The sequence below is a fragment of the Photinus pyralis genome, unplaced genomic scaffold (genome assembly GCF_008802855.1).
Source record: "Photinus pyralis isolate 1611_PpyrPB1 unplaced genomic scaffold, Ppyr1.3 Ppyr1.4_LG5, whole genome shotgun sequence".
Lineage (NCBI taxonomy): Eukaryota > Metazoa > Arthropoda > Insecta > Coleoptera > Lampyridae > Photinus > Photinus pyralis.
In genome coordinates this window covers 26,567,500-26,591,401 of record NW_022170596.1, presented here as the reverse complement: position 1 = coordinate 26,591,401, position 23,902 = coordinate 26,567,500, and the positions used below count along the sequence as shown (strand labels likewise).

General features: G+C 36.1%; 1 protein-coding gene across 1 annotated transcript; it reads right to left on the bottom strand.

The window, feature by feature from the left end:
* Window positions 1–1,066: 1,066 nt before the first annotated feature.
* Window positions 1,067–11,877, bottom strand: LOC116172244 (O-acyltransferase like protein-like). Its single transcript, XM_031489414.1, has 12 exons — window positions 11,567–11,877; window positions 9,464–9,619; window positions 9,197–9,417; window positions 8,938–9,146; window positions 4,287–4,357; window positions 3,995–4,179; window positions 2,318–2,647; window positions 2,078–2,271; window positions 1,788–1,914; window positions 1,553–1,742; window positions 1,349–1,494; window positions 1,067–1,294 (listed from the first exon to the last, which is right to left on the bottom strand). The coding sequence occupies exons 1-12, from the start codon at window positions 11,766–11,768 to the stop codon at window positions 1,172–1,174; spliced, it is 2,154 nt and encodes a 717-aa protein (XP_031345274.1). The 5' UTR covers window positions 11,769–11,877; the 3' UTR covers window positions 1,067–1,171.
* Window positions 11,878–23,902: the final 12,025 nt, after the last annotated feature.

Here is a 23,902-nt window from a genome sequence, read left to right as displayed (position 1 = left end):
TTTTTGGTCCCAGTTCAAGAAAGTACACAAAGATTTATCTCTTGATCCATCGGACAAATGAATGTGTCTCAAACGGGTAACTAAGGCGCACATCGGTGCTCGAGTCGTTACAATTTATGTGTCCTGAGTTCTGACATTCAGATTGGATGGCTGAGTTGCATAGTTTGCATGTTACCTTAAGCGACGTCGGTAATAATGCACCAATTGAATTATTAGTTGGGTGTGGCATCTTTGGAAAGCTGATGTTACATTGGAACGTTGCGGTCTTGTAGCTGTTGCAGCGTTGTTGGGTTGGACACTCATGGGAAAAATTCTTTTTGAGCGCGTCGCCACTACTTCCATGACGCCCATCTCCCTCCTGTCCAATGGTGATACCAAATGGAAAATTTGTGGTACTCTAGGAAACACTCTGATCCAATGGAACAGATATCCCGCGAAGAATCGTCACAACCAACGCGTGATTTTTACGTGAAGACAACTAAGCGACTGATGCATATTTCCGTGTATGTGTTGATGAACAATTTATTTCCGTGGACAGAGACCCTCATGCAGTTGAATTCTTTGCTATACCTACATGCTCCTTTTTCACCTCGTACGGACTGCAGCTCTTGCAGGGTTATAGCAATACGAGAAGGGGGGTCCTCTAATTAACTCGCCTAGGTGGTTCTGTTTGAGATATTCGACGTTAACATGAATATTGATTGCGTTTTCATCTGTACTTTTCGTGTAAAATTGATAGTCGAGGAGATCAATAATTCTTTAACGTTTAAAGATTTTTGACGATCTGCTGGTGCAGTTCTCTAGCGTATTTAATGTCTACGTGGGGAATGCACAGTGTAAAAATCTGTAGAAAGAAAACGCTCCGGAAAGCCTAAGAAGAGGTGAAAGAAGATTATGAAAAGCAGTCGATTGGTATGAAAGCGGTTTAGATGTCTTTCCAGTCTTTTCAAGTTCCTTAAGTCATTTTTAAGACTTTAGGGACTTCAAAAAGCACCAACGCTTTGGCAAGAGCCAGACAATGCTCCAAAATGAGTTTAGTAATGAGAGTAGGAAGATCAAATAAAAATTCCAGCTAATAAATCTTTTATTATGGCTTATCAATTGGCATTCTTAAATACTTAAAGACTAGAAAATAAAGAAGCTGACAATCGAAGATTACGGTAATTGTCTCCTATTTTTGAAGTCGTTCGCCTTTCTTCAATATTATATCTCGAATATTTTGGAAGGGAAGCTCGAATAGCAAACTCAAAAGGATCGAACACAAAATGATCCATAACCATTCGGCGACGTTTAGCTGAAAACAATAATTATAGAGCGGCTTGTAAGTTCCAATTGGTTACATAATTACAGTTTTGCTGATGAAGTCGTAGTACTCTGCGTTCCTTGTAGTTCCCACGTTGTAAAAGAAAATTGGGAACTGCGTTAAATATATCGAATAGGACAGTCTTGTGGTAATCAGGAAAAATTTGTGCGACAGTATTTTACCGATAAATCCTATATGTACGGGAGGTAGTTAATCGGGTAGGTGCAAGCAATGATCTTGGATAGGTACCTGTTTGCTTTGTGTGTGCCGTGAAAATAATCCAAGCAAATGCCAAGCACCAAAAGATAGGTGCAAAAGCCGCATACCAAGCGGCGTCCGTTGGATTATAAACGTAATCGATGCTACCCATAAAGGAAGGTCCTAAAAATGAGACCCCCAAACAGAGTAACGATAGTGTGTTGCCGAGCCTGATTTGTGACTGGAAACATACAAATTAAAAAGTCGTCACAAGGAAAATACCTACCTTGCTCAAATTGACGCTCTGATAGTTGCATTGAAGGAATGCCAGTAAAACTCCAAGTATGTATACAGTTGCTCGGTGGATTGGTAAGATATACATATGATCAGCTGTATCAAAAAGTTGCTCAATCCTAAAAATGATTTAGTATCTATCACTTAATATAATAGTTTCTCATTTATGAATTTTATTAATAACTAATAAGTAAAAATCAAACCATTTTCTGACTGAATCCACTCCAACTGGGAAAATAAGTAGGTACCAAAAATGTTCAGGGTCCCTTTGTTGATACTTACGATGTACCAAAATGAACGAAATTGGACAATTTTCTTGAATAGGTGGCGTAGTATCGCAATGCAGTAGATAACCCAGCAAGTACAAATAGACTTGCCAGTCCCCTCTTTGGCCACCTCCATACCAGCGGTACAACTATGATCGCAACCAAAAACAGCTGCGTATCAAGTCCAACGTGGTGAGTGTGAGTAAGACACTGCAAGCATGAATATCAACAATTGAAAATACGGGAAACTACCTACCATGTTCTTAAAACCGAAATAATTATGTATAAAAAGCATGTTTCTCCACCAATATCTTTTGCAAATGTCGGCGTGGTGGGTGACTACTAGCTTCCAATTTGGTCCAGAGCTCACGGATGGTAAAATAAACGTGCAGAACAATATTAGGGCTCCTAATGTCGGTACGATTCGGAACAGTCGTGAGACATATTCTTGTAAAATGTTGACTGGGCGTTTGTTGTTCAACTTCTTGAGCAGGCAGTGTGTGGTGAGCATTCCTGACATCATCACGAAAGGATCTGTGTAAAGGCTGGCGGCTCGGCCGATCACTGTCCATGGTTTTCCCATGATCTGCAATTTGGACAAAGTGAGAAAAAGTTAAGTAGGCATACCTATTTCCAAGCAATGAAAATAAGTGGATTTTTCACATACTTTTCCGAAACCGCTAACGTTAAAGATAAAAAAAAGCTACGTCAGGGAGAGCGCAAACAACTGATTGTTATTAAGTTAATAATAATATAATAACTATAAGTAGGTACCTACTTAAATCAAACTTTACTCGGTACAAAATTGAAAAATTAAATACCTAGTACCTAGGTACATTCTTCACTGTAACGTAAATTGTCGATTTTTTGAAGATTTGGTCTTTAATTTGTTAAAGGATTCTATTTAAGTTATCTAAATTCTCAAATGCTGTGAAGCACCCAAGTACTCCATCTAAAAGGATACTCTTCTTTTCCAACAGCTCTCATCTCTCAAACAATACTAAAAGTGACTTTTAATATGACTTTTTAAAATGCTCTTTTGTATAGGTAATGCTTAAAATTCCGTTGAAAATGGATTTGGATTATGAAACACGTTTAAAACTTATGAGCAAATGTACACTTTCAATAAAATTGATTTTTACAAATAAGCCCCTAGTGTAATTGATGTAAATATGTAATAAAACTAATAATTATTTTAAATGAACATAGGGCAAGATATTTTACATCAGTAGTGTTGGTTGCAGTTTCGTTTATAATTACAAACGGAAAGTTTATGATGCTCTGCTCATTGATTGTAATAATCAATGTTGCGGCCTTCGGTATAGTCCACCAAACATACGCAAAACGTGTGCAAAACGAATCCGTACACTTTTAATTTGATGTTCTCCTGATAAAAAATAGGGAAATTTCCCACGGAATCCTCGCTATGCCATTTGTTTTGGACGTAACATTTATTACACAAGCAGGTCGGCTACTCTCCATTTTTTATTTATTTCATATAATAATCAGAATTTATATTTAAGCTCCTCCTGCTCTCTGTCATCCTAATAGAAAATGTGAAATTTTGCGTCCGAAGCGCCAAGGAATATAATACACACCCACAACATAATTATTATTTCACACATAATTATATCAATATCACACTCGCACTGTTATTTTACTTACCATTAGTAGGTGTTAGTTCCCCCTTATCAAATTGCCGTAAGAAAGTATACATCATTTTTTACAAGTTGTACCTGAATACTGCTAGCGTTTATGTTCGCCTAATATAATATCCAATACAAACGTCTTGGCTGAGTTTAACCCTTCCACAAAAACCCCTTCAGCGAAATTTACCGAAGTGCAGAATCTGATCTTTTTAATGTTATGCGATCCTAATACGAGATGAAGTGTGTTTGGCCTACTACTGCACCAACTGCTTATTATAACTTACCTCGCTCATACTCGTTCTGTTCACGTACGGCACGAAAAATGATGCCATCGACTTATGGGATATGACCAGCATAAAAGCGTTAATAAATCGAATTCCGTGAAGCGCCTCGATGTCGTCTGATGATCTCCTAGTAGAAAATAGGGCCGATAAATTCTTCTTTAACGAAAACGCCACATAGAGCTTTGCTGAAATTATAAAATCGATAGGAGCAATATTTATTGTGGGTCCTTGACTAAGTTGATTGGTACAATAAATACTGGTGGCCGCTTAATTTGCATGGTTTTAAACTTACTTTTTTCAACTGAGTAGCAGTCATAAACGGTCGCAATAAATGACAATAGAATCACTGCTAAAAATAATGTTCTGAAACAAGAAGATTTATTAGCCATCATCGGTAACTTCTTTTCATCTTTTTGTATGCTATTCGTACTGGAAAAATTGAATAAATACTGGGATTTTCTCCAAGGATGACCAATGGCAAAAGTCAATGGCTGGCAGTTATAAAATTACGATGTGCTATAGAGGTCACGTATATCTAAAGTAAACTGAACCCACAGAATTCCAAACGCGAGAATTAATTTTAAAGTTATACATGAGCATATTCAGTCTACCAAAGACCAATAGCAAAAGGCCTGAATTTTTATTGCAAATTAAGTCTAAGTCACCTTTGCAGTTGGGGGTTTTTCATTTTTGTCCTTTGGGTATCCGTTTCCAGTATGTATTAAAAAATTAGAATAATTCGGACGGAAATTAAATTTTAAGTCTAAAAAAGTGGCTCCAAGTGCTCTGGAAAGTCCTTGAATAGTCTAGAAATACAAAGCATCCAAAAGCCGGTGCATGTACAATAAATCTCAAGGAACAACCTTTCCAGTTCTATAAAACCTTAGATTTCTCTGGAAAACCTTTGAATGCTCTACATCTGTTCCACAAAAATTGCTCCTACGCCGTTAAAACGATTTACGCTGAAACTCAAATACCCAGGCGATGGTCATCGCCATATTTGTGTTGCAATTAGCTGTCCATGTACTGTATGGTGTAAGGGTCTATGCAATTATTCATTTATCGAGCATTTTTACTATCAAATTAGAAGTAAGTACCTATCTTCTCAGTCAGAATTTAATACTTGACATGGTGCAGTTACCACCGACTTCACGAAAGAAGAAAATCCTTTAAATCCTCTGAAGGTATTTTTATATATAATATTTTTTTAATTTAAAGGTTTAGGGTATTATTAAAATTGTATTATAAATTGCTTCGAGGCTTCGAGGAAGATCAATTTATTATGTTGTATCATACACCAAAACGTCTAAACTCGTATGCTCTACATCTACCTACAATATTGGCATTGGTACATAATATGAAAATATTGATTCAGGTTCCCATGCAAAAAACACATGGGTCTCTAAATGAACTTTAGGTATGTCAAATGGCACCTCGTCATCTACTAAACGCATTTATTCACACGAACTCTCCGAACCTTTGATTGACTTTTACATAGGTCTACATTCAAAGCTCCCAACCTACCCCAAAATATGAACCTAAGATTAAAAACGCCACGACAAGGTTTGTAATTAAAATATGAAATTCAGAAGAAGCAAAACGTCTCTTTCAACTGATGATTATGACATCTAATTTTAATTTACATAAAATGTGATATACAATAAATGGATAATGTTTTTTTGTTATTTCACAATAAGCACAATTAGCCTCAATTTTTTTAATTTTAGGGGTCAATAGAAACAGCTCACACTTAGATGTTGTAAAACACGTTAAATAGGTAACTAATGGCACACGTTTTAATTGTGCATTTTTAAATTCCATGTTAACGTTTTATGAAAATAATATTCAACTAAATTAGCATACATAGATGTCTAGACTCTAGAGGCCTAATCGAAAAAATACGAATCTTATTGGATTCTACGCACCAAAATTTATAAGAAAAAGTGTTTTCCCTAAAAATTTTGGAGTAGTCGAAATTGGTATAAAACGAAGGTTACACACTTGCTTCGAAATTGGTTTCTAGTACATCTGACCTTTTGATTGAACAAAATTGAACAATTTGATTGAGAAGTCTAAAAAAAATTGTCTCAGATCGACCGGAAAAAAAAAATATTTTCTTATAGAATGTGGCCTGTAGAATCCATAATTTCAAACAGTTCCAAGATCGGGCTACTAGTTCAAAAGTTACAGCCCTTTGAATTTTCTTTCGAAATTGGTTTCTAGTCTATAACTTTTGATTGAGAAGTCTGATCGAAAAAGTACGATTCGTTTTGGATTCTACGCACCAAAATTAATAAGAAAAAGTGTTTTCCCGAGAAATTTTGGTGTAGTCGATTTTTGGTAAAAAAGGAAGGTTATACACTGCTTTTTTTTGAGCCCCGAAAAAAAAATTGTCTCAGATCGACCCGGAAAAAAAATTTTCTTATAGAATGTGGCCTGTAAAATCCATAATTTCAAACAGTTCCAAGATTGGGCTACTAGTTCAAAAGTTACAGCCCTTTAAATTTTCTTTCGAAATTGGTTTCTAGTCTATAACTTTTGATTGAGAAGTCTAATCGAAAAAGTACGAATTGTTTTGGATTCTACGCCCAAAAATTAATAAGAAAAAGTGTTTTCCCGAGAAATTTTGGTGTAGTCGATTTTTGGTAAAAAAGGAAGGTTATACACTGCCTTTTTTTGAGCCCCGAAAAAAAATTATCTCAGATCGACCCGGAAAAAAATTTTCTTATAGAATGTGGCCTGTAGAATCCATAATTTCAAACAGTTCCAAGATTGGGCTACTAGTTCAAAAGTTACGGCCCTTTGAATTTTCTTTCGAAATTGGTTTCTAGTCTATAACTTTTGATTGAGAAGTCTAATCGAAAAAGTACGAATTGTTTTGGATTCTACGCACCAAAATTAACAAGAAAAAGTGTTTTCCCGAGAAATTTTGGTGTAGTCGATTTTTGGTAAAAAAGGAAGGTTATACACTGCCTTCTTTTGAGGCCCGCAAAAAAAATTGTCTCAGATCGACCCGGAAAAAAATTTTTCTTATAGAATGTGGCCTGTAGAATCCATAATTTCCAACAGTTCCAAGATTGGGCTACTAGTTCAAAAGTTACAGCCCTTTGAATTTTCTTTCGAAATTGGTTTCTAGTCTCTAACTTTTGATTGAGAAGTCTGATCGAAAAAGTACGAATTGTTTTGGATTCTACGCACCAAAATTAATAAGAAAAAATGTTTTCCCGAGAAATTTTGGTGCAGTCGATTTTTGGTAAAAAAGGAAGGTTGTACACTGCCTTTTTTTGCCTCGAAAAAAAAATTGTCTCAGATCGATCGGGAAAAATATTGTCTTATGGAAGTGGGCCTGGTAGGAATCCCATAATTTTCCCACAGTTCCAAGATCGGACTACTAGATCAAAAGTTACAGCCCTTTGAATTTTTTTCGAAATTGGTTTTTTACCCATAACTTTTGATTGAGACGTCTAATCGAAAAAGTACGAATCGTTTTGGATTCTACGCACCAAAATTAATAAGAAAAAGTTTTTTCCCGAGAAATTTTGGTGCAGTCGATTTTTGGTAATAAAGGAAGGTTTTTTTTGCCTCGAAAAAAAATTATCTCAGATCGACCGGAAAAAAATATTTTCTTATAGAATGTGGCCTGCAGATCCATAATTTCAAACAGTTCCAAGATCGGGCTACTAGATCAAAAGTTACGGCCCTTTGAATTTTTTGTCGAAATTGGTATTTTTGCCCATAACTTTTGATTGAGACGTCTAATCGAAAAAGTACGAATCGTTTTGGATTCTACGCACCAAAATTAATAAGAAAAAGTTTTTTCCCGAGAAATTTTGGTGCAGTCGATTTTTGGTAAAAAAGGAAGGTTATACACTGCCTTTTTTTTGCCTCGAAAAAAAAATTGTCTCAGATCGACCGGGAAAAAATAATTTCAAACAGTTTGAAGATTGGGCCACTAGATCAAAAGTAACAGCCCTTTGAATTTTTTTTCGAAATGGGCGTTTTGCCAATAACTTTTGATTGAGAAGTGACATAATCTTCAAACTATAAGCAGTTTTGGAATGTACCGGCCAAAATCTATAAGAATAAGTGTTTTTCGGTCGATTTCCGACAATTCATTTCGAGCTAATTTATAGGCAAGACTATACCCTTTGTATTTTCACCGAAAACAACTACTCCGAAATTCCTCGGGAAAACATATTATCTACTCTGAGATCAAGGATTATTATATAATCCTTGCTCTAGAATCAAATTTGTTAGTTGCCTCCGGCATTGGAAGGTATACTAAACACCAGTTGAAAATAGCAAGGCTGTTTCTAAAGTCTTCTAAGTCCAGCAACCAATACATAACTAATTAATATATTTAGTTTATACCTTGACATATTTAATTGCACAGAAGGTGCCGTCTAAGACCAACGTACCAAAATTAATAAATAATGCCATCAAAATCAATGTCATTATTAGGTAATGTACCGTTTCACTTTAAATTAATTTTTACTTTAAATTCTAAAATCAAGATTATATTGGACGTTTAGTAACTTTTGATAAGAAGACAAATTTGTTCAGTAGCAAGTTATTATTCTATCGATGTATATTCGAATTGTTGCGTTTGAATGAAAGCACATACGAAATTTACGTGCTTGGCATAAATCAAGCTTCCAGTCTCAAGAAGCGGTATGTCAATCAGTGTAACTGCAAGGCCTAAGTAATATTTTTGTTTCACTATCGCAAAGAGGATGCGGTGAGCATTCAAGGTTACCCGTCAACGATTAATAATAACTATTTTACTATTTGCATTGCGATGGTCATAGTGTGTAAATTACTTTGATTATATGCGACAGGTTAAACAACAAAGGTCCCATCACACCCAAAGAGATGAATGAACCGTACATTGTTATGTTTAACAATATCGTGTTAATTACTTTTGGAGGTCTTTGGACACTTACCCTACCAGATACGTTAACCACGACAGTTCCTCACTTTGTGCAGTTTGGCACATAATAGGATCGACCATGACCTCAACGTCCAGATTGGTTCCATTGAAGATTGCATCGACCGCTTTTTGTACCGCCAAGTGAACGTCTCCAGGCTCGCACAAATTTGGCACGCATATCGCCCAGTTAATGCTCGAAAATCGAGGTACACGATGACCGGGCTATCGAAAAGTGTAACCATCAATTGATCTAATTTCCGCGCAATACTTACGTCATCCAGGTTGCTTTTGAGCATGTAGTGCGAGTGGACCAATTTGTGTATAGCGCTCAGTTGTCCATTTAAGGGCGTTTTAATTTGCAACGACGCAAGGCAGTATTGTCCCTTCAATTGCAGTTTTTTCTCGTCGACTGACAAGCAGAGATCAAAATCTCCCAACTGGTTGATATTTCCGTTCAAAATACCAGACGGAATTTTCGCATTTGAATCGTACACTAAAAAGGATTACACTCGTGGGAGACCTAATTAATGGTTACTTACTCTTAAGTGCCCACATCTCAAAGAGATCAAGGGCGCGTTGATATTGGAGACTTTGAACCTTGCACTTGGTATTCACTCCAGGAATGTCCAGGTTGAAACGAACGGGAGAGTAGGCATACTTGGTGAGTTGTTTTAAAACCTGGGAGTAGCCGGTTCCTAAAAGAAAGAATTCGGTGATATCATGTGCATCCAAATCTCGTATCCCTATGAAGCCTGGGGGTAGTTATAACTAGAAGAGCGCAACATTTGGGTACCTTTCTTCGCGGCAGATCCTGGAGAAGTCCAGCTTCTAAACAAATGAACTAGTTCCGTAGGCTCAACGACATAATTGAGGATGGAAATATAGTGATCCTTATAGTACCTTCTAATTAATTAATAGTAGGTTTAGCCTTTATATAGACAATGTAGAAATTTCAAAATAATATCTATCATGTAGTATTTTTTTGTAAATTTTCGGATAATCGCCCGGTAAACTTGACTGCTCGTTGAAAGTGAATCTCGAAAGACGTACGACAACTTCAGTCCGGAAAAACCCGGGGTTCAGGTTTCTTGAAATAGTTGAAGAGATGAAGAGATTTATTCATTGGATTAATTGACCAATGGTAGATATCCTCATGTGGGTATCAAAAGAACTGAAATTTCACGTAGAATCCAAAATGTAATAAAAAAAATAGAGGTTGCCATTAAAAATATCGAAGTTATTATCTACTTCCGGTATTTCTGGAAGTGCGGACATTTTGAAAATATTTTACATCGATTCGGCCTTCGGAGTAACTCCTAAGTACAAATTTTTAAAAACCTACCTATTTTACTTTCCCAGAGACCTTTAACTAAAGTTCCCAAAAAACACCCTGTATATGCTAGTAGACCTGTGGCTATAGCTATGCATTGTCATATGTTGACTCAAGCTATGGAACGATGTAATTGGTTTTTGGGAAGGGAGAGTTGTAATTGTAAGAGTTCCGTCAAGATAGTTTTCGCGAGAAGACCATACCTATACTTCCATCCCCAATGGTTTTGCTTCAGCTGGTTGGCTAAGCAAAATACTGTCATTTCCGAAATACGCTAACTATAATTTCCTACGATTCTGCCTGTACTGCCCTACCCTCCATTTGCTTTTGTTATACTTTCACTTAGTAGTGCAAACAATATGCAAAAAAAGTTTATGTTAACCTCACGAAAGTAAATGGCTGGTCCTTTACTGGATCATTGAATTGTTCAATTAATGACTGGATACTAATTGTTTTAACTTTATCGTTCATATCTAATTAAGAAGAAAAATGTGACAAATTTGCTCTTGACGTTTACGACGCCATTCCTAACACTTTTACAACCGTATCCTCTAATCAATTTTCACCCAAGGATGTGTCGTAATTTCAACATGCAAATTGTAAATGACTTATTCAACCGGATTATTTTCACATCATTTTACTGGAAAAGAGGACCTTCGATTTAATGTGCAACAAATTAGAAAAATAAATAAAAACAAGGCGACGTTCTAATGACCGCCTAATTTACCTACGGAGGCACTGAAAAGTAATTGCAAATTAGTCCTATTCAGTTGTTCCGTTGCAAAATTTCGCAAGCGTCGCGACCTTTCATTGAGTGCTACAAATTGTCAAAGTAAATGCCGAGAAAGGTCGGTTTAGATTAGGGGTGGCGACCGTGTCCGCAAAGAGCGGGGGTTAAAATTTTAACCGGCGCAGCGCGTACATCTCCTCGCGTTTCTGCTACCCTGTTAAAACTAGAGCAGTTTAGACAATCGCAGTTAACCCTTTCGGAACAGAATTTCGGTTTCATTCATCTCCGTTGGCCGATCGACCCTGAAATTCACTTTCTTTACACGTGAGAGACCTCACCCAACCTGAGGACTTCTTGAGCAAGAGTGATTGCGTAAGGGTCAGCGTCCGTTTTATAACTGCATTAACTTTGACATTGCAATTGATTTTCCTGATCATAAAACTTAACGCACACGCCAAGAAGTTCAATGTTATCTTGCGTGTCGAAATTAGGTCGCTAAAATTTCTTCAATCGCGTTGCGAATAGTAAATTTGTTCGACCAATTCGAAATGATGTAGGTAGGTAGTAGTAACAAAAACGTACCTTCTAAACATGAGGAATTCGCAAAACATACATTTTCTTCAATTATCGATTTAGAACGACTGACCGTACTAATGGATACGTTAAGCACTCCGTCTTCCTTAAAAGAAGAATAGGGTTGCAAAAATCCATCGCGCACACTGCCAGTAATGCTTCTAATTAGAAACATTATGACAAAAAAAGGAATCGAAGGTGAATTTTTCATCGCGTCTACGTTTTACGAATGTTAATTCTAACCGCAAAATAATAATTATTAATTACACTGCACTTGTTGGTACCGCAACTGAATTATGTATTGTTGCTGTTCTATCAAAGGGTCGCTATCATCTTTTGGTAATGGTAAGGCTAAATCCCCACCAGCAGGTGCCACTATTATTGGAAAGGGAAGTTCCCGATTTGTAATCGGTCGATTTACAAAACTATTTTACCATGAGTTTTGGGCAATTGAAGGCCTATTAGTATTCATTAAATTCTTGTGTGTGAATCAATTTACGATTATTAATTTATTAACTGAAAGCAAAAACAACAGTGCTTCGCTAATCCTTTTTGCAGTATCATACATAGTTTGACAGAAAAAACATCAGCAAAAAGCAATGTGACCCATATATTTTAGCTCTTTGATGTTTTTTTCATTAATTATTTAGTGACGTGAAATTATTTTGATTTGTAAGCTATAACAAGGGCAAAGGAAAGGGGGTTGGCTAAAATTGTCGCTTTTCTTGAATCTAGGTAATCTTCTCAGTTCCTACCAAAACATCAAATATTTGATTTTGGTGGTTCAACACCTCCTACATTACTTTTTTGGTCAATTTTATTAGGTTTTAATTTAATTAAGGTACCTCAAATGTTTCAAGTAGGTCTTGATTCTTGATCTTTATTTTTGGGACTCTGGAGTTTAGGAACCTACATTTCCGTCGATCAATATCTTCCTGCAACTATTGCCACGGACTAAAATACTATTATTAAAATATTAAATAATAGTAGGTAAGTACCTATCTGCTATTACAAGAGTCTAGACTCAAGACTGTAGTGCTATTACATATTAATAAGTACTACAGTTTTGTGATTTGAACGTCTACGTCCAAACCAGCTACGAATACGAACTCTTGTAATAACCATTGGATTTTCGCTTATTTAAATTGCAAAAATTACTTGAAACCCATGAAAAAAAATTTACTTTGTTACGTAAGAGCACTTCTCACTTTATTAATAGCTTGGTGATAATTATTTGACGTGAACCATCGCTAGTACGTGTCAGGTAATTGTATTTTGTTGCTATGTACCGCATATATAGAGGAGGTACTGTCCACTTCTAAAAGTTTCTTGGCCCCCCGACTACCCCCTCTCTGTAGAATAAACAAATGAAAGCAACGGAAAATGTAAGAAACAATATCCTGACCTCGAGTATGAAGCTTAATAAATAATTTGACGAAATTTCATCAATATCACGCTAAAACCTATGCCAATGCCACAAACTGTCAAGCCACAGTCACCAAAACCTCAGTCTAAGTTAATGCATAAAAGTATTTTAAAAACCATACCTACCTTGGCTGTAGAAGATAGGTTTGTGCCCATCGTGGCATCACAAAATGTGTTAGATTGTTACTCTAATCGGTGATACATCTTCGACTGAAGAAGGAAAAATTAATAACAATCCGATCCACTCCAATATGAATCTTTAAAAGAAACTGATATGCTTTAGCGTATCTTTGAAATTGATTCACAAATCTATGACGCAGGGACACAGACTCCCGATTACATTAATTAATAGTTATATTTATTATACAGTGTGTCCCAGGTAGAACGCCCCATAAGGAAACAGCAATGTATTTTTTCGCGATGGATCCAGGAGGCCTTTTATATTAGCGTTCAATGTGCATACTTCTCCAATCTCTTTCTAGCATCAGTAGCACCATTAGAATCATTAGAATGCACACTCATCTGTTTCACTTTAACTTCCCTTAAGGATAAAGAACGTATTACCTATTAAAATGGCAATTTAACATATGCTATAAAATAAAATAAAACAACATGGTGAAATTTGATGACTTTAATTTTGTGCAATTAATCCTCAAACTCGAGCCTACAATTGTTTAAAGTGATTTAGTAAAAAAATTTAATTACCCAAAGTTCAACCACCCATTAGGTCAAACGTGGGAAATCAACGCAGATCATCTTCCAAGGAGTGGTCGCGTGACATTTTTAGACACTCAATTCTGAAAATCTTCCCATTTGAAGTTGCAGAGGATATATGAAGACTTCAAGACGCCCCCCCCCCTCTGATTTTGGACAACATCAAAAAACAAACTAAATATGCGGTAATGGATTAGTGTGAACTATAGTAGGAGCAAAAGTATGCTTATTCAAAATTTTACACAAATTCGAAGTTATTCATGTTTACGTGTCAAAATAGCACCCCAGGAGGAATAAGGGGGGAGGCCCTCCGAAACATAATATCAGATATCTGTAAAGTCATAATATGGTCTTCGTTGCAAAAACTATCTGAAAACGTTAACTGTCTCCCTTCTTCCAACAGCTCTGGTTTTGTTGATTTTTTAAAATTTTGTTTTTTATTATTATTTAAAATCAGAAGCCTCCCAGAGGGGGAAATAATTATTTGTATTGTTTAAACAATATGTACCCTTTTTATGTAGGAAAATTTTTAGCGCATTTGTTAAGTGCTATTGTTTTCGTTTTGGCCGTCCGTTCGTGCACTCGGACCCACTTACGCGATTTTGAACTGTCTTCTATATCAACTACCGCTCTTCTCGCTTGCCCTTTCTCAAAATCGGGGGTTGGGGTAGAACAGATTTTATTTTTCATACTACTCTACTGAAAGAAATTAATTTCTACCAACCCCAGTCCGCCTTCTTGACTCCTTATCGTAATCGGCTATAATTCCTGATATCTCAAGAGTGGAGTGTCGGAATTGTCAATTGGTGATGAAAACTCTAAAATTGAATATCTCGAAATGGCGTGTCGCAGAAGAGGGCAATCACAAAGGGGAAGTGGAATGTATGGACGATACACATCTATTGGTGATGTCAAAGCCGTCAGTACAAATATCTGCAGAACGGAGTGTCAAAGGGGCGTGCTTTCAAAGGGCGGTTGGAACGTCTGGACGAGACTATTGCCGTTATGAAAAGTTAAGTGTGAATATCTCGAAAATGAAGTGTCGCAGGAAAGTACTTACCCACAAAGATAAAAAGGCAAAATTGCGGAGATTTTTTCTAAGGGGTTGATCCTTGTTGTAGTATATAGCTTATAACCCAACTAGTAACTATTTACAAGAGTTGTGCCACAATTCGTAGGTACTTGTTTTTCTCTACATATAACAAAAGATTAAAACTACTACCTATTACAATTACAAATAATGCATTAAATATGTAAATTGATTGATTTACTTATAAGTACGGAAAAGAAGGAAATTTAATTTTCATCATTATTTTCAGATTCCAAGGTTTCATCTTCTTCAAGCGGTTGTGATTATAGCAGAGTCGTGCTGGCAGGTGAGAAATGAAGGCCAGCGTTTCTGCCGTCATTTTAATTGGTTCTCAATAATTTTCTTTTTGCCAACCCCATTTTGTGCAAAAACTGATCTTTTTATAGAAGTAGAATAAATATTGTTTAAACTATATAAATAATTATTTCGCCCAGAGCAGTGTTCGGATGGGGAAAAACAATTTTTTTCTTTTCAATTTGGGCTTTAACACTGAAATTACTGTAGCTGATTAACGGGGTACAAAAAATAGTACATATACCACAGGACTAAAGTGCGTACTACCCCTTCGGGTAGGTACTTGTTACAAACTGCACCTTCGGGATTAAAACACACACTTTAGTCCCATATAGGTATAATATACCTACTATTAAATGCTCTCCGACTCCGGAAAACTGAATCCAATCAACCTCTTTTAATATGAATAATAAAACGCAAACTTTACTAAGGTATTTATTAATCGAAATTTCCTTCTTTTATGTTATCGAATTCAGGTGCGCATTTTTAATATTTATTTCTTTAGACATATACGAAGACATTAAAAAAAACTTCAATAGGAATTCTTGTGTCTATTCAAAGATTTTCAGTCTCTGACCCCTGGACTAGTAGGAAGCTTTCCTAATCAGAAACATACTCATTGCTCAAACTTGGTAATTACATAATCAAGCCTTCACCCACTATAAATGCCTCTTTTTTGTGGTAGGTAGTACGGCTTTCATTTTAACGCTCAGAACTCGAAAACTTCATTTAGAATGCTTACCTCCAATTTAAAACAGCTTCACCATTAATATCACGGCATTGACATTTGGTACATGTTTTTCCTATGCCCAAACACTTCTGCGAATGCTTTTCCCAAAACACCCATTCATTTTGCACTTTTTTCCTCTACTTCTCATGCTCAACTGACAACTGGTTTCCTGAAGTAGTGGTTACTTCTTACAAGGGAGTCGATACTTTATAGTAGTGACTCTTCCATTTGTAGGTACTCACCGGGTATAAAAACTACTCAAACAAAATGTATATCCTGCTAAAATATTTATTACAACTAAGATTCCTGTACTCCAAGGTACCTGGATCGATGATGCCACTAATAGAAACTAAAGAAAATGTGCATTAATTGATTCGCTTCATGCATTATTCATTTAATGCATTGAGCGGGTTACTTTATAATCTCTTTGTATCATAATTCAGCTTGTCACTAATGCTAATATGAATATTACCATAGTGCTCCTTGGCAATCTTAATTTTACTGTTCATAAAAATCACTATCTAACAGCTAACTTCTTTGCTAATTACTTAGAGGTAAGTATCGTAACTAAATAATTATGATCAATTGGTAATGATGAGATTCTTATTCAATGTTACCACACGATATATAAACAAGACACTAAATAAGATTTTGTTTGTTTATTCAGTTATACCTAGATGATGTTTATGCTTGAATGGCAGATTACATATTTTTCTAGAGATTAGGTACTATGAATTACATGAAAATCTCTCATCCTGATTTGGAATTTCCACCTCCATGTTCTGCTTGAGGTTTTACAGCATCACATCTACCTACTAGGAAGTTCTAGAACTACAGAAAAAGGTAACTACGTAATAATTGCTGCATTTACCGTGCTAGGAAGTGAAGTTGCAATTTAAATTAAAATTTTTAAACCTTCAGTACTAGGAGCGCTGGCATTTCTAGTTCTACCTACTACCCGCCTATTTATAAAGATATATAAATGTGTATAAATCGATAGTACGGAAGTAACATTTTTACTTTACGAAGTGCGTAAAAATTATACGCGGAAAATACGCCTTGCATTGAAAACTTGAGATCGTAAAACATCATAAGACCTTCACTACTAATAGTAAGCACAATCTACATATTCCATATGCGAATACGAGCATTTTGCGAACAAGAATGTGCAATTGCAAAAGGTTATACGTATACGCGGAAGCGGATTCCATCGAAATATTCTCGAGCAGCGCGGCACTCTTCATCCTCAAGTGACGACTCTGATTCACAGCTTACTACAGTTTTCGATCCGGAGGCAACTGATGATGAAGACCAGTCCATACGGTTCAACAAGTCACTTGAAGAAATTTATGAAATTCCTAAACCGAAAGCATTGAGGAGCAGCAATAGAAAGAAGCAGACGTCTAAAATCCTTACTTCTACTCCACTGAAAGGAGAATTAGAAAAAAAAGAATTAGAACGGGCTAAAAAAATGCAAAAAAAAACAGCATCGGTTAAGAGGAAAGTGGATTTGGATGGTCCAGCCAAAACCAAGAAGATAAAACTTACACATTCTAAACTCGAGCCTGAATTGGAGAAGAAAACTGACGATGTTTGTCCAGTTTGTGGCGATTTTGGAATATCCGAAACATGGTGGAGATGTCGTGGATGCGCTGTATGGTCGCACTCAGCATGCACAGAATTTGACCGACCAGAAGATTTCAAAAAGTGCGTCAAATGTGATGGGAAAAGCGAATAAAAAAATGGCCGATATTTCCCACCTTAGTGGTCGATATTCCCCGTGGCGGTGGGTAATATCGACCAAAAAATATTTTTTGTTTTTATGTAAAATTTGATAGTTTTAGTTGGACACTTTTGTTCGTATATCCTCAGATGGTAAGAACTGTACCATACTATGTGTTTATGAAATAAAAACGTCAAAAATCCAGAGAGTTTTATTTTAATTCGGGCAATGGTCTTAGGTGGTCGATATTAGAACACCTTCCCCTAGATTTATAAAATTACTAAGACATTGTCGATTCGATAACCAGTGAAGCCATCAAACTCTTCGGTATGAAATTAATCTCATTGAAAGATGTTTTGCATAATGTTCATCCGCACATGCAGACATGGAAAGCAATTTCGTGCTGCTAGTAAGTAGTCCTAACAGTAAGCTCTGACATTTTGGAGGAAAGTATACGAAATCCAAAAATTAATCTTTTCGAGTTGAATTTTGAGCGGAAATGACCCACGTTCGAGATGACAGCTTAATTTTTGGTTACGAAATGGATTTTTGCATTGCCCAAGAAATACTTCCACAAATCCTCTCCATTGGGAATGAAAGCATGGTGCCAAATGATGGGGTCACAAATTAAATCTATGAACAAGAAGTACCTGTCGTTTATTAAATGAGGGAACAACTGTCATGGATGAATGAATTGCATCGGTGCACCAATAGCAATATAATAAAGAAGGCTAGAAACACTGTTCGCACCCAATACAGGAATGCGATAAAAATGGCCAAATGTTCTGCAAACGATAATATTATACGTAACGCCAAAAATACCGGGAAAGCGGCCTGGAGAATAATAAATTCTTATCGACCAAACCAACCGGATTCTGCTACACCAAATATTGATCCTGATGAATTCAATAAATACTTTGTTTATGCACATGATCTTAATAACCCACAACTTTCTGGCGGAGACCCAATTGACTTGTGTAAAGCTAATACCTCTTTCAAGTGCAACGAGGGATTTGGTTTTCAAAAAGTTTCTGAGTTTGAAATTAGACATATTATCAAATCTTTAAAAAACAGTTCCTGTATTGACATTTATGGAATGAGTACTAAAGTAATCAAAGGAAATACCAGCTCATTTGTTAAACCTCTTACTAAACTTGTAAATGCATCTCTCACAAGTGGCACTTTTCCGGACTTACTAAAAACGGCTCTAGTTGTCCCGGTATATAAAAAAGGGGATATAACTAAACCTGAAAACTACCGTGCTATTTCAGTGCTACCGATAATATCGAAAATATTTGAACTAGTGATGTTTAAACAAATTATGAGATATTTTGAAGGGAATTGTATCTTCCATTCTAAGCAGTTTGGTTTTAGATCGAACAAAAGTACGTCAGACGCTGTTAGTCACCTTGTAAAATACTCTTTGGAGTGTTTTGAAAGTGGTCTTCATTCGATGTCTGTATTTATTGATCTCACTCGAGCATTCGATAGCGTTCCACATAAAATTCTGATAAAGAAACTTGATTTAATTTATAAATTTAATCCGAGCAGTGTATCTCTAATTCAGTCCTACCTAAAAAACAGAAAGCAGGCTGTCAAGGTGAATGGTGTTACATCGGGCTTCCTTACGCTTCTGAGAGGAGTTCCTCAGGGCTCGATACTAAGGCCGCTTCTCTTTGTTATATTCATCAATGACTTCGCAGCATATCTACAACAGTCAGCGGAATGTATCCAGTACGCCGATGATACAACATTCTGCATTAGGGGTAAAGATCCTAGAACCACAACGGAAACAACCCACCGCGTACTACATCTTGCGGAAAAATGGTGTCTAGCAAATCAACTTTATTTAAATAACAATAAAACTGTACGAATGTTAATGTCACTAAGAAATCATGAGTACGAGAATCCACCTTATGTTAAATTTTTAGGTGTCTTTGTGGACCCGAAACTATCTTTTCAGTCGCATATCGAGTATATTTCTAAAAAAAATAAGCAAAAATATTTATGTTATGCAACGCCTTTCAGAATGCGTGTCTAGGGAGCTTTTAAAGCAAGTATATACATCTTTAATTCAATCGCACATAAATTATTGCAATATTATATGGGGCAATTGTTCTCATGTTTAAAGGGTGTTTGCCTTACAACGACGAGCGATTAGAGTTTTAGGTAATATCGGTTACAGAGAAAACTGTAGGAAGCTATTTATAGACTTTAAGTTGTTAACTTTGCCATGTATATTTTTACTGAACTGTGTTTTGTATGCTAAAACAAACTCAAGCAACCAAATTGTACGATCTGATGTTCATAATTATGGTACGCGTAATAGAGAGCAACTGAACTTAGTATTTTATCGTCTGGAGAAAACTCACAAAAGCTTTCTACATATGTCTTATAAGATCTTCAATCTATTACCATTGAGAGTAAGAAACTTAGACATAGTTACATTGAAATATAGATTAAAGACTTTCCTTTTACAGAAAGCCTTTTATAGTGTCTATGAATTCGAAATTTGTGATTTAAGTGCTATTTAAATAATATGTTTTCCTTATTTGACTTCTGTAAATGCACAATTCTAAGCATGTTAACAGCAATAAACATTATTATTATGGTCGGTGTTTCTTGTGAGAACTCAGGTCTAGCCTGGTTAACTAATCGCACGGATTAAAATCAAGTAACGATTAGTGTCTGTGTCTGTGCCTGGTGAAGTTATGTAGGGTCCTTAAAAAAAAAATAAATAAATAAATAAATAAAAGATAAAAAAAATCACACACGTAATTCGTACTTAACCAACATACCTATTGATGGGCACAATAGCCAACGCTATCAGGAAAGAGGAAAACAAAACAAAACAAAAAAAAATCATTATAATAATTCCTGTAATTTTATTAAATGGAGTTTATTGTGTAAGTGTTTCTTTGGCTTTGCGTTTGGGTTGAATACTAGTGGGTTGTGATAACGTGGTGTGTTTCTGTGAAGAAGGAGTTTTGTGTTTTTTAATTGTATTTATGGTGTTTCTTTGTTCCTGAGGTCGTATTTGTGAGGTTTCTTGGGTTTTTGGTGGAGATATTGCAGTATTTTGTGAGCCTGTGGTGCTGTTAAGGTTTTTGCGTTTCGGTTGTATACGAGTGGGTTGTTTCTGAGAAGAAGGAGTATTGTGTTTTTTAACTGTGCTAGGGCGTGTAACTTTATTGGATGAACCTGTCTTTGTAGTGCATGTTGCGTTACTTGTGTTTATGATGTTTCTTTGTTCTTGAGGTTGTATTTGTGAAGTTGTTTGGGTTTTTGGTGGAGATATTTTAGTATGTTGTGAGCCTGTAGTTCTGTATAGGTTTTTGCGTTTGGGTTGAATACGAGTGGGTTGTGATAACGTGGTGTGATTCGGTGAAGAAGGAGTTATGTGTTTTTTAACTGTGCTAGGGCGTGTAACTTTATTGGGTGGACCTGTCTTTGTAGTGCATGTTGCGTTACTTGTATTTGTGGTGTTTCTTTGTTCTTGAGGTTGTATTTGTGAAGTTGCTTGGGTTTTTGGTGGAGATATTTTAGTATGTTGTGAGCCTGTAGTTCTGTTAAGGTTTTTGCGTTTCGGTTGAATACGAGTGGGTTGTGAAAATGTGGTGTGTTTCTGTGAAGAAGGAGTTTTGTGTTTTTTTAAATGTGCTAGGGCGTGTAACTTTATTGGATGGACCTGTCTTTGTAGTGCATGTTGCGTTACTTGTATTTATGGTGTTTCTTTGTTCTTGAAGTTGTATTTCTGTTGTTGCATGGGTTATTGGTGGAGACATTACAGTATTTTGTGAGCCTGTAGTGCTGTTAAGGTTGTTGCGTTTGGGTTGAGTACGAGTCGGTTGTGTTTGTGATAACGTGGTGTGTTTCTGAGAAGAAAGAGTATTGTGTTTTTTAGCTGTGCTAGGCCGTGTGGGTGAGGGCGTCTTTGTAGTGTGTGTTGCGTTACTTGTATTTATTGCGTTTGTTTGTTCAGGAAGTTGTGTTTGTGTGGTTGGTTGAGTTAAGTTTGGAAATATTACAGTATGTTGTGTGTCATGTTGTGAGTCTAAAGTGCTGTTTAGGCTTTTGCGTTTGGGTTGAATACTAATGGGTGGTGATAATGTGGTTTGCTTCAGAGGGGAATCTCTGATTGTAGTATATGTTGTATCATTTGTTGTACTTGTTTGTTCGGTAAGTTGTATTTGTGTGTTTGTTTGGGTTAGAGGTGAAGATATTACAGTATGTTGTGTACCGTATTGTGAGCGAGTACTGTTGTTTACATGTATACGTTGTGGATCATTTGTGTATGTAGTATCTTGTGTTATGTTTAGAAATTTACGAACAATATGGCATGTGTTGATAATGACTGCTTTTTGTAAATGTTTGTAGGTGTTTTTGTCTAAACCTAATAGTTGTAAATTGTGGTGTATTGTCTTTGGTATAACTCCAGTAGCACTAAGAATAATGGGAACTATAACAGTAGATTTCGTTCTCCATTGCGTCTTAAGCTCGATAGCTATATCGGTGTATTTGCGGTGTTTTTCTGCATGTGTTTTAGTTAAGTTGTTAGTGTTGGGTATGGCAATGTCTATAATACAAATGGATTTTTGTGTTTTATCTATAAGTGTAATGTCTGGTCTATTATTGTGGATAGTTTTGTCTGTGAGTAGTGTCCTGTCCCAATATAATTTGTGTGTGTTGTTTTCGAGTATGATCTGTGGCGTGTATTTGTAGTATGGTGTCGTATCTGTTATGAGATTGTTATGAGATTATTATTATTATTATTATTATTATTACGAATTTTCCGGGGCGAATCTTTCGGAGGCGAATTTGTTGGGAGCGAATTTTCGGGGGCGAATTTACCGCACACCACAAATCGTATTGGTGTATGAATAAACATTTTTTTGTGAAAATAAAAAAAACAGTGCAAACAATTCCTGTTACAGTTTTGTTGTTACCCTCAACTTTGGCGGTTGTTTTATGACGCAATGTTAGTTGTAGTTTCTGACAGATATTGACTTTCAGAATAACAGATCATGCCAACCAGATGCCCGTGCGAATGCCAACTCTTTTGGTTAGTGCTAAATGAAACCTATGTTTGGAGGTGAACCTCTCCCCTTTGCAATTTCCGAAGTCTAAACGCTGTGGTTCATTATCCCAGAATATCTTTATTTATGCACTAATTTAGTCGTGAAAATTGTTAAATGAATTATAGTAGGTCGATTTCCAAGAAATAAAATAAATGCATTTTCGAAGGCTTCCTGTATTTTACCAAGACCTTACATACTGATTTCGTTGGGCGAACGCAGAATTACGTTAGTTGTATACGTAAGAAGTGAATTTGATGCATTATCCGTCATGGGCGAAATACACACGTTCTTTATTCCGTTTATATTTTTGTTTCAAGTTCGTATTGGAGAATTTGACCCTATCTTACGATGCGTTTTGTCAACAATTTCTATCCTCTTTAAACCGTGGGTTTTCGAAATATATGAGTCAATGTCGAATGAAAAGATTCCTCCACATTAGTGCCCTCGAAGTGGACTCACTTTGTATTAGTGGGTGCCACGAGGAAAAACCAACTCCTCTGCATATATTGTGTCATTGTGAAGCATATAACAGGTCAAGGTATAGGTTCCTTGGGGGAATGAAGATGCACCCTGGAATGCTACAAGATGCTGCCCCTAGGAGGATTCTAGATTGCTTTAAAAACATTGATAACGTAAAGGAGAATAAAACTAGAATGTACAATAGGCCCCGGGTCACGGTACTTCTCTGAGAAGAATAATAATAAGTAATCACCAAAAGCCTTTACATGAACGTCGAAAAAAGTAAAAGAGGGGAATTTATGAAGTGTTATTAAAATGAATTTTTTTCTAGACATCTTCCGCATGATCTTGAACTTCAATAGTATATTGGAAGACAAGTGTTACAATGCGACCTATTGTAATACGACTATCTTGTGGCACGAGTGGCGTAGCGAAGCGGAGCCACGAGTGGCCACAAGATAGGAGTATTACAATAAAGCATTGTAACACGTGTTTTTCATACTATTTCTTCTATTTCGTGGCTTTAATTTAATTAAAAAGTAAATATCAAAAGCTATAAGAAACTTTAAAATTAATATGTCTTAAGTTGGCTACACCATTTACGTTGACAAATGTTAAGTTGGCAGCGTAGATAAACACAACACTGACATTTGGAAACTTTAAATTCCGTGAATGTGTAATTTTTTACTCGTAGATAAATTTATTTATGGTGGATGTGTAAACTGCTGATTTGGAATGTATTAAGTTCTTCGTGTACCAAAAATCAAGGAAAAGACATAAATTTTACGTACGTAATTTGATTTCACATCTGATGATTTGACGTTGACGTCTT

What these genes read in the sequence shown, in the direction of transcription:
- LOC116172244 (XM_031489414.1), bottom strand. Translation starts at nt 11,768, where the DNA reads ATGAAAAATTCACCTTCGATTCCTTTTTTTGTCATAATGTTTCTAATT. An exon ending in TGAGATGTGGGCACTTAAGA is followed by an intron (nt 9,418 to 9,463) that starts GTAAGTAACCAT and finishes AATCCTTTTTAG; the next exon opens with TGTACGATTCAAATGCGAAA. An exon ending in TGGTTAACGTATCTGGTAGG is followed by an intron (nt 4,358 to 8,937) that starts GTAAGTGTCCAA and finishes TTCTTGTTTCAG; the next exon opens with AACATTATTTTTAGCAGTGA.